The sequence below is a fragment of the Theobroma cacao genome, chromosome 5 (genome assembly GCF_053813885.1).
Source record: "Theobroma cacao isolate CCN51 chromosome 5, ASM5381388v1, whole genome shotgun sequence".
NCBI classification, from domain to species: Eukaryota; Viridiplantae; Streptophyta; class Magnoliopsida; order Malvales; family Malvaceae; genus Theobroma; species Theobroma cacao.
This window is the reverse complement of record NC_142643.1, coordinates 40,670,057-40,685,334: the sequence shown is the minus strand read 5'-3', so window position 1 is coordinate 40,685,334 and position 15,278 is coordinate 40,670,057. Positions and strand designations below refer to the sequence as shown.

At 30.0% G+C, this 15,278-nt stretch overlaps 2 protein-coding genes across 2 annotated transcripts; one reads left to right on the top strand and one right to left on the bottom strand.

The window, feature by feature from the left end:
- Positions 1–1,473: 1,473 nt before the first annotated feature.
- LOC18599588 (AIG2-like (avirulence induced gene) family protein) lies at positions 1,474–2,310 on the bottom strand. Its single transcript, XM_007029616.3, has one exon. The coding sequence runs from the start codon at positions 2,221–2,223 to the stop codon at positions 1,666–1,668; it is 558 nt and encodes a 185-aa protein (XP_007029678.3). The 5' UTR covers positions 2,224–2,310; the 3' UTR covers positions 1,474–1,665.
- Positions 2,311–7,311: 5,001 nt separating this feature from the next.
- Positions 7,312–8,987, top strand: LOC18599587 (protein RGF1 INDUCIBLE TRANSCRIPTION FACTOR 1-like). The gene is made up of 4 exons (XM_007029614.3): positions 7,312–7,510; positions 7,692–7,901; positions 8,282–8,497; positions 8,637–8,987. Exons 1-4 carry the CDS (start codon positions 7,448–7,450, stop codon positions 8,862–8,864), a joined length of 717 nt encoding a protein of 238 aa, XP_007029676.2. The 5' UTR covers positions 7,312–7,447; the 3' UTR covers positions 8,865–8,987.
- Positions 8,988–15,278: the final 6,291 nt, after the last annotated feature.

Genomic DNA, 15,278 nt, shown 5'->3' with positions numbered 1-15,278 from the left:
CCATTCATTAATATCAATAACAACAATATTATTGTATTTTTAGATGTAAAGTCAATGGTGTATGTAGTTCTTTATCATGAATAGAGGATTTCAACCTTCTTAGCACTCCTAAAATGAATTCATAATTAATAAACTAGGCTCAAGTTATTAACAATACTAAATGAAAAAGTATCTTTATATATTATTGGGTGAGTTTTTTAATTTTACCAATGGAATGAGAGAAATGTCGTATGTCTACTAAGTTAGAATTAAAAAATTATTAAATAAATATATAACAACTTTTAAAAATCACTCAACGAAAAGTTCAAAAACCTTATAGTTGACATAGCACACAATGAATCATATTTAATTATCTTAGAAATGAGATGATTAAATTCATTATTTTTTTTATCGAGTACAATTTAATTCATAACAATTTAGTTCAAAAACCTTATAGTTGGCATCCCTAGGGTTGTTCATGGCTTCACTCTTTGCAATATGTTGCAGAGACAACAGATTGAAGTCGGCAAAGTTCAAAAGGAAATGAGAGCCACAAAAGCCAGCAGATAAAAACATTTTCACCAAATGGTTCATACCTTCTTGGATACAGACCCAAAGAGAGATACATACAACATGTGAATTTTGTGTCAAATGGTATGAACCCATCGTACTTTTCATTTGGAATTTCGTTTCCGTCTTGTCTTTTCTTCCAAACTTTGACGATTTTTGTTAGCAAATAGACGAAATTATATGATACCCTGGCAGGAACTGCAGACGATAAGTGATAACCCTCCCCATCTCCTTTCCTTATCCCCTAACACTAAGTTTTGTCTTTTTCTTTTTGGGTCCACAACTCCAACAGATTAATTCAATTGATCAGTTTGTTCATTTCGATAATAAGTGATTTTGAATTAATTTTCATTGGTGACTTTTCCTAGTCATTTAATGTAAAATACATATTTCTCATAATGAATTGAAGCTCTATGCCAAATATGACAAAAAAGATACGTGAGAAGTTCTGTCATAAACCCCGAAGTTTGGAATTTTTCGTAGCTATGTTTCCTCGCTCATTCTTCCAAATTCTCTTCTCTTCTCTTCTTTCTCTAGTTTCAAAATAAGAAAAAGTAAAAAAAAATAAATAAAAACTCTTCTTTCTCAATGAATATTTGACACCAAAACATATATTTATTATAGAAAAGAAAACGAATTCTTCAATGTTGGGAGGATTGAATCATTGACTAAAAGTATCAGTCCAAGGCTGGGTTCCAAGACTTTGATCAGTCACATAATTAAGTGAGCCATAATGCTTAAATCAACCCTTTTGGCATACTAATAACAGTAGTCTACCACCTTATCTTTGAAGATAAACAAAAGTGGTTGAGAATGTTCAAAACTTGAAACAACTTGTGAATTCATCACTTTAATTTACTTTTTCAGCAGCCTGCCCTGCCCTGTAGTAAACTTTTAAAATGGTAAAGCTCAACAACCGCACAATTAATGTAAACTTTTCTTCCCAAATGCTCTTAAGTTATTTCTGGCAATCATGTTTCTCGGTTCAACATTCTACATTTACGCTAACACCAAAAAAGAAGAGAAAAAAGAAAATGAAAAACCCAATAAAGGTTGATATGGAAATACAAACATTACAACACATTTTCTTTAATTTTTTTAATTAATTTGTTCCAATTAATCAGAAGCAGAAGAAATAAAAATCCTGATATGATCCAGAAAAGTAAGATTTTGAGGCCTATCTTTTCTTTTCACATAGCCTTTAGCTTCTTTCTCCGAGTATATCCAAAACCCTTCTCTCCCATTCCTCTTCCACATCTCCTTCTCGTAACTCTTGTGCGCGTAATACGCCTCCGCCGCGCACGTTAACAAATCTTCCTCATTTTCTTCGTTCCCGCTTTCGTTCCCGTTGCCAGCCGGCATCAGCTGGATAGGCAGCCGCTCGTAGTGCCCTCGACTCGTGCCTTCCAACTCGTCGACGCGGGCGAGTCCCCGAGTAGACACGGCGTACAACTCTCCCGTGACCCGGTGCCCAGCGCCGGGCATGTTGAGGAGGAAAGGGACGCGGTAGGGCCCGCAAACGAGAGGGTACTTCTCCACGGTTCGGTAGGTGCCTTTGAATACGGCGTCTCCGGTTCGCATCAAATCTTGAAGGAGCACGTGATTGGAAAAGCCCCGTTTCAAGGTACCGTACGTGAAAATGAGGTTCGTACAGTTATTGTTTTCTACACCCATTTCTCTCTTTTTTGAAAATGGAATGGGTGTTGTAATGTTTGGTCAGCGAGACCGTGAAGGAAATTTGAAGGGAGCAATAGAGGAACTGGAGTTAAAGAGGTGGAGTGGGGGAGTTCTATTTATAGGGGATTCTATTTGGTTGGTTAGGAATTTTAACTGTAAAAATTCTCCCGCAGGAATTTACGGAGGGTGAAATCAAATAGAAAAGGCATGATAAATATGGATCTTAATTAGATATTCAATACTTTTAGAATCTATTGAGAATCTTTTTAATTTAAATCTTTAGTTGGATTAATGTGGCTTATTTGGAATTTTTTGATAAAAATAGAATTGATTAAAATTAATTCAAAATTTCTTTTGTTCATTTTAAAATTAATTACCACAAATAAAAAGAGTGAGTTTTGTTATATGGTAAGCACTTTGTAGTAGTTATAAGATGCACGTGCAAACTACCAAACCTTCCCGTTAAATAATTTACACAACATTGCAGTACGAGCTGATTCCATTCACATCTTTTGGATCTTACACAACCTTTTCTTATTATGTGTAAACTTTTTTCATAAAATTAATTAAATAAATTGTTCTAATCTCATAATAGAGCACGTTTGTTAAGAATTAACTTCCTTTCTGTATAATATTTCCTGATAAAACTTAACTGTTAAACTAACTTCCTGTTAGTCAATAATGTTTCTTTTGGTAATTCTATAATTGGCAAGTACTTGCTTAACTCCTTCCGGGCCGGACAGAGAAAAAAAAATGTAGTTATATGAATATGTCACGGGTTCATAATTTCAAGAGACATGGTGAAGAAAAACTCTTGCGTATATAAATTCAAAACTCATCATTAAACTCGATAATTTTATTACGACACAGATTTAAACTTATTATTAAATTTGATATTTTTGTTTGTAACACGGGTTTAAACTCATCACTAAATTTGATAATTTTGTATATAACACGAGTTTAAATTCATCACTAAATTTGATAATTTTGTATACAATTTGAATTTAAACTCATCACTAAACTTGACAATTTTGTATTTGATTCGGCAACATGACACGAGTTTAAATTGATCATTAAATTTGACAATTTATAAATGATACAACAACACGAACATGAGTTTAAACTCATTACTAAATTTGATAATTTTGCATATTATATAACAACACATGTCAACATGATATGTGGCGCAAACTCGTTCTTCCAAATTCTGTTTATGTTTTTATTAATTTAATGTTTTGATCAGGCCTAAGGCCCAACATGCTAAGTAGAAGGACTTCAAGAAGCAAACCACAGCAAGCACGAACATGAGCGCTCTCAGGTCCAGTTGAGGAGACAAAATCATGACGGTGGATGCCAAGGATTGGCGAGGGTAAACCTACCTCATACGGATAAGGTTGGGTCAGAAAGGCTTGAGATAAACTATTCTCTCTGATCGTCAAAGGATTTATCTTCCGATTCCTGAGCTGTTCCTCGTTTTGCCGAGCCCGAGTATTATTCGGTCCAATAGATTCACCTCCAGTTTATAATTTCTACATTTACAAGTTATCTCATTAAATTAAGTACATGTTTGGTCTAATTTTTTTTTAACTTATTTATCTCTTAAAAATAAAAGTTAGACCAAACATAATATTTTAAAAAACTCTTAAAAAAAATAATTTTTTTTAAGAACAAAATTTAAAAAAAAAATTAAAAAAAAGCCCCAAGGAAGAATTTTTTCTTCTCTTTTTTTAAAAATATAAAAAAATTTATTTTTGTTTCAAAAATATCTTCATTTGTTAAAAATAATTACAATATTACCTTATAAAAAAATACTTTCTATGATAATTTTAACAAAAATTATAACTTATAAAAAAAAATTTATCAAATAACTTTAAACTTAATTTTAAAAGTTATTATTTTTCATAAGAACTTTATAATAATTTTTAAATTAAAAAAAATCAGGTCAAACAGACTCTAAATAAATAATAATGGAATAGTGTTTGATTAATTAGTTAGAACTGATTTCAAAGGAGTTAAATTGTTTGAAGGCAAAGACAGAGGTGATGGCACAGCCTGCCGTCGACTGTGGATGTTTCCCTAATGATGAGTAACAAGGCTCTTTCATTTTCAGCGCCCAAAGGGCCACTCGGCGGTGCTGTCTTTGATAACGACAAAAGAAGAAGCATAAACAGTTGATAGTTGATTAGCCATTACCACCAACTATCAAAAGAGTGATACAATTTCAAGAACGATAGTATTAGTAGCCCCCCCACAATAGTTGTTTTTTGGAGTCGGTGGATGACTGTAATTTTCACACAATTAATTGTCAAATAAGATTCATGATAAGAATTAAGACTAAGGAAAATACTAACTTGCACATAATTGCCAAGTGATGGGGTTGATGAAGACTGCAATAATGCCGTGCACAGGGTAAAGCATTCACGACCTGCAAATTGCAACAATGATAGGCCCTAATCTTCAGAAAAAGAAGTCTTGGTTCGTAGTTGTTACCGCTGAAGAATGGCATTTACAGTACTTCTGCATCAAGGCCTTTTCAGTCCCTATATCCAACATTAATCAGGGTAGTCACTGGTGGACAGAGGTGACTGAAATGGTTTTGGAAAGATCATGCAGACGTCAGTGGGCAAATTGCTCAAAAATTAGAAGCCTTGTAGGAAGTATAAAACAACGGAACACGAGTTACATACGGATTGGCTCGATCGTGTAAGGTTTCTCAATGAATTCATACTACAACATGGACAATGAGTGATTACTGATTCAACAATGCAGGAATCTTAATTAGTCAAAGAGACAGAGCAAAACTTATTTACCCGAGTGCTTTTACTGAAAAAAAAAAAGGGTAGAGAAAGAATGATATGATTTGATGACTTTTGGTGAGCAATGACATGACATTTCAGTCCAAAAATTCTGCAGTTTGCCGTGAAAGCTGGGCTCAGCAATATCAGTGTGTCGCAGTCGCAATAGTAGGCCCATTGTCGATTACCAAAAACAATTTAAAGGCCAATGCTCTTTCTTCCTTTTGTTTTATTTCATCATCAATGAGTGGATAGCCTTAAACAATTTTGTTCAAAAAATACTAATAATAAATAAAAACACATTAATCGTAAATTTTTAAATTGAAAATTTCGAATTTCAATTTTAAAAATTAAAAAAATAAAAATAGAGAAGATAAGTCTATTTTAATAATTTTATCTTTATTTAAAAACTCTTAAGGTGATCCAACTTCTTATCCTTGTAATTTTATAAAATTTAAAATTTGATAAATCTTCCACCATACAAAATAATAATAATAACAATAAGAAAAGATATTGACATGCAAATTAAATTTTATTTACTGACAGATAACCGCCAACTGTTTAAAAAGCACATAAACAATTTATTTGGGCAAATAGAAAAATATAAAAAAGAGTTTAAAAGATAAAGAAGGCACCCATTGGCTGCGTGTAATGTATTCATCTAGCATGTAGAAAAGCGACATTTAATGGACAAATTAAGAAAAGTAGACAGGTATAGACATTACGTGTGAGTGGACTGACTAATTCTAAGGTTCTACTTTAACTTTATTATATTGTATAATGTCACTTATTGCACAAAACCCTTCAATTGAAAAATGTAGCTTGGGTGGTGATAGCGATGAATAATAGATGAAGTGTGGGATTGGAAATAACAAGTAAACAAAGCTTAAAAAACAACATTAGATATCATGTTAAGGCGACACTCAAGGCATTAATTAGATTTTCCAATTATGTGTAATTCAAAATTCTTTATATATACAATAAAAAAATTGAGGGATGAAAAGTTAGAAATTGAATTATAACAAGACAAATTCGGTGTTATCTATGTAGGTTTGAAAGAACTTTATTATATATATAAAAAATAGAACCCCAGAAAGGGATACCTTGAAAAAATCGACATAACCTAGATTTTAAAGAGAGTATAGTAACGAAGGCTTATCCTATACACGAGTCCTGCAGTACCTACCCTGTTGGATGAGAATCATGCAACTTTTTAAAAAAAATTATTTTAGAAAATGTGCATGGTTTTGGTGATAAATTTTTTTATATTCAATTTCTAACACGCACCTTTCGTGTAAAGTTGATCATGAATAAATAATGAATAATTTCATATGAACTTAAATGTAAGAGGGATGAAGCAAATGGAATATATATAATAGCTAGTGTGACTAATATGTTAAGAAACTCAAATTGATAGGAAAATATTTGGAGATTCACGTTGTATGTTGAGTAAAAACTATAATTCCACATGGAATCTGTAATCGAATATCTCATAATCGATATTTATTATTATTTTTATTTAATATACATATAAATTACATTTTTTGTTTTAAAAAACACCAAATAGACATTTTAACTATTTTTTACCATGATAGACATACATTCAAATTATACCATTAATAATTTGTATTTGATATTATAACCAGATTATTTTATTAGAATTACTTGCTCATAGCATTTAATTCTTTTGATATTCGAATAAGATAAATTTTAATTTCAATCTTTAAATAAACATATATATAATTAAATCAAATATATATACCCATGCATATTATTATTATTATTATTTAATTTTTTATCCTCTGCATGCACCAGGTCATCATGTTCAAGAGGATTCCAAAGTGAAATGTTTGTTTCTATGTTACATGCAAATGAGGTGGCAGATTCCAAAGGCCTAACCTTTTTACCACACCATGCAAAAACAGGAGCCCTAACCTGCAAATTATGTCCAACACATGGCATTTTCACCCTCTTTGTATTCTAGCTGATTCATTGCTTTTTCCACATGTCAGAATCCATCGCCTCCAAATGTCCCCGCTGCAAACAAACAACTGTCAAACCCTTCGAATTGCCAACCTCAACCTAACTCTGGCCAAGCAAAATTAATTGAATTTTCCCTTTAAAAATTAAAACAGAAAAGTATCAATAAAAGAATAATAAAAATAAAATTAAAATTTAAGAAGGTGGTCAAGTTCCTTGAAATAAACGCATCTAATATATTTGGTTTAGGTTCGGATAGAGGTTCGGTTGAAGACTTTTAAGCCAAAGATAAGCACCTTCCATGCCCCATCCTCCACCCACCACTACAAAGTAACCCCACTTCTTTTCTTCTTCTTCTTCTTCTTCTTCTCTCACCACTTTTTCTCAAGAAAAAAAAAGGTTTGCAAAGAAAGTTTCTCTTTTCTTTCTCCCAGAACAGCCTCTAAATGATCAATATTGATCAAGAAACAACAGTTAGAGAAATCAAACCAAAAAGCAGAAGAATCATGGTTAGGCCCCCTTGATGGATTATCTTTGTTTGCTCACATTTCTTTTCCTATTGGTTATTGATTCAAATGCTTAAATAAATAGTATATATATAGATTGGAATGATATTTATTATTGAGATGTTGATGATGATGGTGATGATGATACTTTTGTTTGATGATTAACAAAATTTGGGTTATTTAGGGAGGAGGAGGTCCAAACGATGATGATGATAAAGAGGATGTGAAGTGGCCACCATGGCTGCGTCCACTGCTTCAAACAAGCTTTTTTGTTCAATGCAAGCTCCATGCTGATGCTCACAAGAGTGAATGCAATATGTACTGCTTGGATTGCATGAATGGTGCTCTTTGTTCTCTTTGCCTTGCTTATCACAAAGAACATAGAGCTATTCAGGTAATAGGTTCAATTTCTTTCTTGTTTCTTCACCCGCCGTGTTGATGGCAAAAGAAGGAAGAAGAAAGACAAATTTTTTCCACTACCAGAAGTTATACATCTGTCTTTGATCATAGGCGCAAAATCATAGGAATTTGCATTGGTTTCAGCAATGTCATGTGCCTTTTTTTTGGAGGACTTGACAAAAAAAAAGGCAACAGACAATTGGTTTTTCTGTTTTTTTTATTTTTTTATTTTTTTCAATAGTCAAACCTTATCAGTTCAATACAACTATCTTCATACGGCATTAAGCCTTTGTTGAGTATTTTCATTCCATTGACCGAATTTTTTGCTGAAATTGAGATGGGATTTTGTTTTGTTCTTCTTTTCTTGTTGTGCAGATAAGGAGATCTTCATACCATGATGTGATAAGGGTTTCTGAGATTCAGAAATTCTTAGACATAACAGGGATTCAAACCTACATTATCAACAGTGCCAGGATTGTCTTCTTAAATGAAAGGCCACAGCCTAGGCCTGGCAAAGGTGTCACCAATACCTGCGAAGTCTGTGAGCGTAGCCTCCTTGATTCCTTCAGCTTCTGCTCTCTTGGTTGCAAGGTAATTATTTATCTACATTTATATATTCCTCTAATTTATTTTCTCCAATCAAAAATGGGGTTTTCAATTTTTTTTTCTCTCCCCATATTCCATTTATCATCCTGCCTTGTTTTTTTTTATGGCTGTGAATTTATTTCAGATTGTTGGGACATCCAAGAACTTCATCAGGAAAAAGAAAATGTGCAAGGAAACAGACGGGTCTGATGCTGAGTCATTGAGTGGTGTGAACAGTGGGAGTAGGAAGAGCAAAATACAAAGCTTTACGCCGTCCACGCCGCCGCCAACGGCCGTGAATTACAGGACAGCCAAGAGGAGGAAGGGAGTTCCTCATCGAGCTCCAATGGGAGGACTCATTATAGAATACTAATACAAATAAAGTTTCTCTTATTCTTCTTTACTCAACTGATATACACTCTTCCCCCCCTAGCAATGTCGACATCTGAGCCCTGTGCACTTTGAGGCCGGTGTTGGAAACTAAATTATGCCAAAATGTATTGTACATAGAAATAGGTAAAAAGACCAAAAAAAAAAGAAAAATGAAAAAAAAAAGATCAGATTAAGAAATATTGGATAGTAAGAGTAGCTTGATATGTAGGCTCTTGATACTGTTTTCTTTTGCTTATAGAACTTTTTATTGTATTGTGGGGATTAAAATGTGTATATATATCTATATATAAATATATAGCAGCTGGATGTATTATAAGAGAAAAATTGCACTGTGGAAATGGAATGAATGGAGTGAGTAGACAATTTATGAAAGATGGTTGTAATTGCTGTGACTGGGGATGACATTCCTTTTGGTGAAAGTACTGATCTTTTGTGGGTACACTGTGCCCTGAGAAAGCTTCGCTTAAAGGGAGTGAAAAAAAACAAGCAAGGAAAAAGGGTACTCAAACGCGACCAAAGGGCGCGTTAGACATCAGTTTTGTAGGGTAAATCCTGGTGCTTTTTGTTGTTCCAACTTGAAAGTACTATACATGTTGTTCTGGTTGGAATTCTTTTAAAAGAGTTTCAACACGTTTCTCTCAAGTCTTGTTGTAATGCAAATAGACTAGCTTTGTTCTTTCTTTTTTTTAATTTATTTTCCTTTTTAGATAATGGAGAAAAATTTTTGCTGACATTTAGGCGGTTGATGATAAGGGATTAAAGATTCATTTAGTCAATTGGGCATCATGGTGAAGTAGAAGTAGTCAATTTGGGATGTCAAATCATAATTTTTCTTTTTTCTTTTTTCTTTTTATTTTAGTTGATTGGTGTAATCCCATTAAAGTTCCTTGGCATTGTGCGAATATGAGAAGATGATAATAATTGGAATTAGGTGGTACATGAAACATTAAAAAAAAAGCTTGATTTATAACAATTTAGATATAACTAATGGTAATTTTTCCTTTGAAATAATTAACTACACCAGTATGATAAATGTTAACCTCAGTCACATGACTGTAATGCATTTGGTAGCCAAATTGTGATATATATTACCAAAACTTTGGTTTAAAGAGCATTCAAGAATGATTCTTATTGTTTATGTATAACTACCAAATATATCAAATTGAACAACTGCAATGCTCATGATTTTGATAGAATTTTTTTTAGATTAGGTGACTGTACACTCACAGAAACGCTCTTACTAGCTTGAATCTATAGCTTGCAAGAAAGAAATATGGAGAAATGATTATATTTTTACTATAATTGTTGGTTGGTGAACTCCTATTCAAGTCATTACTTGTTTTTACATTCCTCGATTTTAGGAACTCAAACTTTTCTTTGAATGGAAAGGTCAATCCCATGCACTCACCCCAAGTTATGCATTTACTTGTCATGGGGGCTTTAATTTCCAAAAAGAAGGATTACCTTATTTTATTACTTTCATTTAATAGTTATAGCATCCAACATGTGATGTTACATATAGACATGGTGTTAGTTATCACTGGTAAAATTAATTGTAATTTTAACGTGTAGTCCTCCCTTGTTTCAATTTTTAAAAATGCCACATAGCAAAATAGTACTCTTTCTGGTTTTTTTTTTATCACTTTCATGAATTTAAGAAAACAATTTTAACTTTGACGTAAATATATTAAAATTTTAATTTTTTTATAACTTAGATGGTCAATGTTTTTAATATGAAAAAGTAAAAAAAATGAAATATAAATTTATAACATAGAAAAAATAATTAGATATATAGAAAGGAAAAAAGACTTCATTTAGAGACATCTCAAAGAAGAAAGGTAGACAAAAAAAAAAGGAGTAGAAGGGGATAACAATTCAAGGAGGAGAAATTAAACAAAAAAGCCCCATTTTTTTTATTATTACAGAGATTTTTTCTAGAAAAAAAAATCTCTTTGATGATGGGGAAATTGATTAAGTCCTTGTATACCAACAATACTAATAAGTAATTTAACAATATTTGCGATTCCCCTTCAAACTTCTATAATAATTAAAATTCTAAATTACAAAATAAACCCATCAAAATTTAAAAATTAGAGTTCCTTGCAATTTCTGGTACGGTCTTGAATTGACACATACTTTGTCTTTTTCACCGGTAATACCGGTAAAGGGCCAAATTTTCTTTGTTTTTTTCCTAACTTTTTTTTTTCTGGATAACAAAAAATGAAGTAATATTTTCTGAATTTAATTGGGGTGAAAGTGATGGGGTACACGCCGCCCTTAGAAGTCGAAGCACCTGAAAATTGCCGTCGTAATCAAAGCCACTTTAATTCTCTCCAGAACGACACGTGTCCCTCAAAGTCCAATAATTGTACTTTGGTCAGTTCTGAGCCGTCCATTGCATCATAAAAAAAAAACTCATCTTATGCGTTGTACTTTGTTGAATAATATAGGCAATAGACAAAAAAAAAAAAAAAGGAGAAAGAGATGGGGTTTATTATATTATTTATTAAATAAAATAATGATTATTATAATATTAAAGTCTGATTATGGTGGGGTTAGTGATGGCTAAATCATATAGCACGATTTTAATGTTAAATTATGGGAATTTGGAATCAAATCCGTATTCTTTGACATTAACAAGAATTTCATGATTATCTAATTAAGGGGATGAAAAAAAAAATTAAAAGTAAAAAAAAAAAAGGGCCATTTGCTTGGGTTTCTATCACATTGAAAATGAACTCTCTCATACATTCAGAAGAATATATTTTTTTTCTTTAAATGAGAAAATTTTATCGCCTACTTGTTATCAATAATTGAAGTGTGACGATAGCTTTGATGTTTCATTTACGAGAATTATTATATCAAATGCAAATAATTAATAATATAAAATTGGTAAATCACAATCAATAAATAGTCATTAAGTATGGTTAATGACCCATTAAAATAAGTAAGAAACCGAGCCTGAGTTATTGGTTATCGTAATTGTTGGGGGACTAGCCAACCAAGTCTAAATTAATTATTCATTGCTGCAGCAAATGTTGGAATATTGTTGGGAATTATTTTGTTATGTAAATGGGAATTTTGTAGTATATGTATTTCATAGTCAGTCAGAAATTATCAAGATCATTACTATTAATGTTGCAAGAACGCAAAAAAAAATAAAATTAATCATTTCATGCCAAGATGATTCTGTCTTCATTTTGAAGAAATAAATAACCTTCAGAAAAACTGTTCCATGTCAAGCTTTAACTTTTTAATTTTTTTAATATTTATTATTACATGGTTATACCTTAATATTTATTTTTTATTTTTAAATAATAATTTTATACAAAATATGAATATTTTTAAGATGAAAACTTAATTGTTTATAAATAAAAGACAAATATAATTTAAAAATTATATAGTTTAATTATATATAAATAAAAATTTGTAATATAATATCTATAAATTATTCAATGTTATTATAATTGAGAAAATATTTTTAAAGAAAGTCTTTAAATACAATTAAAATTCTTATTTACAAATTGAATAAATTTTATTAATGTGTATAGTCAAAATATTTTTAAAAAAAAATTATTCGACACAAATAAATTTTTTATATATTTACAAATTAAATAAATTTTATTATTAATAATAAAAATATATAAAATGATAATTTAAAAATAGAATGAATAAATATGAAAATTTTTGTCAATCAAAATGTTTCTAACATGCGTAATTTTACATATATTATATGAATACATATAATTACATGTATAAGTAAAATTAGAATTATACTCAAATAAAGTTGGATAAAAAATTGATGTGGTATTATGAGACTTAAATGGTTTCATACCTCATCCTTATCACTAAGACAAGACTCTATCAATCATGTGAATCAAAATTTTACCTCAATCATGGTACATGAAGGATAATGTTATTTCCCATGCAATTACGCACTAATTCTTTTCCCTATTTTGCAGTCACCAATTCTATAATCATAATTGACATGTGAAGAATAAAAGATCACTATGAGCAAAATAAAAAGGAAAAAAAAAAAAAAAAGAGAGAAGGAAAGTGTGATCACTTGTCGTTTGTATTAAAGAAAGTACAAATGCTTATATGCTTTCATGTCTCCTCATTTTCTTGTCCTAAGTGGAGTGAGATGTTGAATAAAAAAACCTTCAACCCCCCACTATAGAATTAGAATCCTGTACTTTTCATGACAGATATTGAATTTCTAACACATTAATTTAGACATTTAATAATAACGCAAATGATATAAAACAACCATATTCATTGCTGATCCCCAGCTATAATAAAATTGTAGAAATTAAACGGTCAAAATATCTACCATATCCTTATATTCATGTATTTTATTAATTTAATCTATATATTCAAAATCAAAACAATTTATTCATTCTTTTTAACGACACCTAATTTGACTATTAAAAATTATGACGTTAATGTTGACTCGACGTGAATGTTGCATCAACATGTTGACGTGACATGTCATGTGACATCGACGTGATTACATGGTAGTGTCATATGACCCTAATATGATAACATGGCATTGACATGCTGACATGTTGGTGTCACGTGATATATTAAAATTTTTTTTAAAAAAAATTATGCCATGTCATAAATATAAAATTGAACAAAAATCATAGTATAGGGATTAAATTGAACAAAATTAAAATGTTAAGAGACTAAATTGAAAAAAATATTTAAAAAATATAAATGTTTAAGTAGATAATAGATATACTTATTAATAAGCTAAGTATTTAAATGTAAAATATTTATGGTGTTAAAAAATATTTATAAATATTTTATTACTTGATTATTTGATTTTAAAATATGTAAATTAATTTATCTTATTTGTAAAAATTAAATTTGAATTCTCTTTCTATAAAAAAATTTTTGAAAAGAAATTCATAGCTAAATCCAAATTTAGAAGAATAACTTGCGTTATATTAAACTAAAATGATATAAAAAGACTAAATAAATTTTTTTTCTTTTTATTTATATTAGTATAAAATTTTAAAATTTATTTGACTTAATTTTTAATTTGAGCTGAACTCAAATTTGTAAAATAAGTTTATTTAGTTACAATTTTCACAATTTACAAATGCCTATTCTTTTGAAATTATTTAACTCTTACTCAATTTACCTTTTGTTTAAATTTACTCAAAATTTTTTATAAAATAATTTTATTTAAGCTGAACAAAATCAAAGAATTAAATTTCTTCGATTTTGAGTACATAAACTAAATTAAATAAAATGTATGAGTATAAGAACTTGATGGATATTTTAACCAAATTAAACCTATTTCTATAAGGAGATGATAATTTTGGAATTCCATAACATCCGAATATAAAGAAAAATAAACTAAAAGGATATTCATTTGTTTTAGTTCTAACGGACAAGCCATCGCATTTTTCAAAAAAACTAAGAGCACATTTTTTTTTTAGTACTAGGATGAAAATTATTCCGTTAACTAACACTCATTCCTAATGATGAACTGCTAAAGAATTAGGTACCACAATGTCATAATTTCATGATATCAATAAGCTTATTTCATGTATTCAAATTAGTGATAATCTGAATAGTCAATGACGAAGTCAGGATTTTAAAATAGAAGTGAAAATAAAAAATTTAATATTTTAAGAACCAAAATTATAAAATTTTTAAAAAATAAAAACAAAATTTTAAAATTTTAAAATAAAACAAAAAAAATATAAATTTTTAAAATTTTGGAGGATGGGGACCCCTACAAGACCCTCTCCCTCCACCTCTGTAAATAGCCACTGGGGCTTAACTCAACTGCTAATTAACATAAATAATGATTCCAGTTGAGTTCTTAAGTTTATATTTTAATATTTGTGTTGATTTGCACCCAACTTGGAAAGTATTTTTTTTATATATATAATTGAAAAAAAAATTAAATTTTATTTTTTTAAAAAAATCATGCATCAATTAATAAATAAAATATTTAAATATAAAATTATTATTTATTTTAATTTTAATTTTTTTATTATTTTTATTCACAAATAACGCATTACAAGTATAAATTGAAAGTTATATATATCATAACGGATCCTCTAAATTCTCTATATTAGATTGGTGTTATTATAATCTCCTCTTTTTAAGGCATTCGCATCCTTGCCAAACTCAACGCATCAAATATAGAATGAAAATGGCACTAGCGTTGGAATTCTAGAAGCGTCTCCCACCACACGTACTCAATGTAGTACTTTGCTCCTTGTAGCACTTACATCTTGTACTTTCAATCGGCGAGATTTTTAATATCAATTATGAACATTTGTATTGAATTTATGAAGTTTTGTCCATTTTGACTTGGAAAATATTACTATTTCATTCATAAAAAACACTTTGTAAGTGCTAGTGTTGGTAT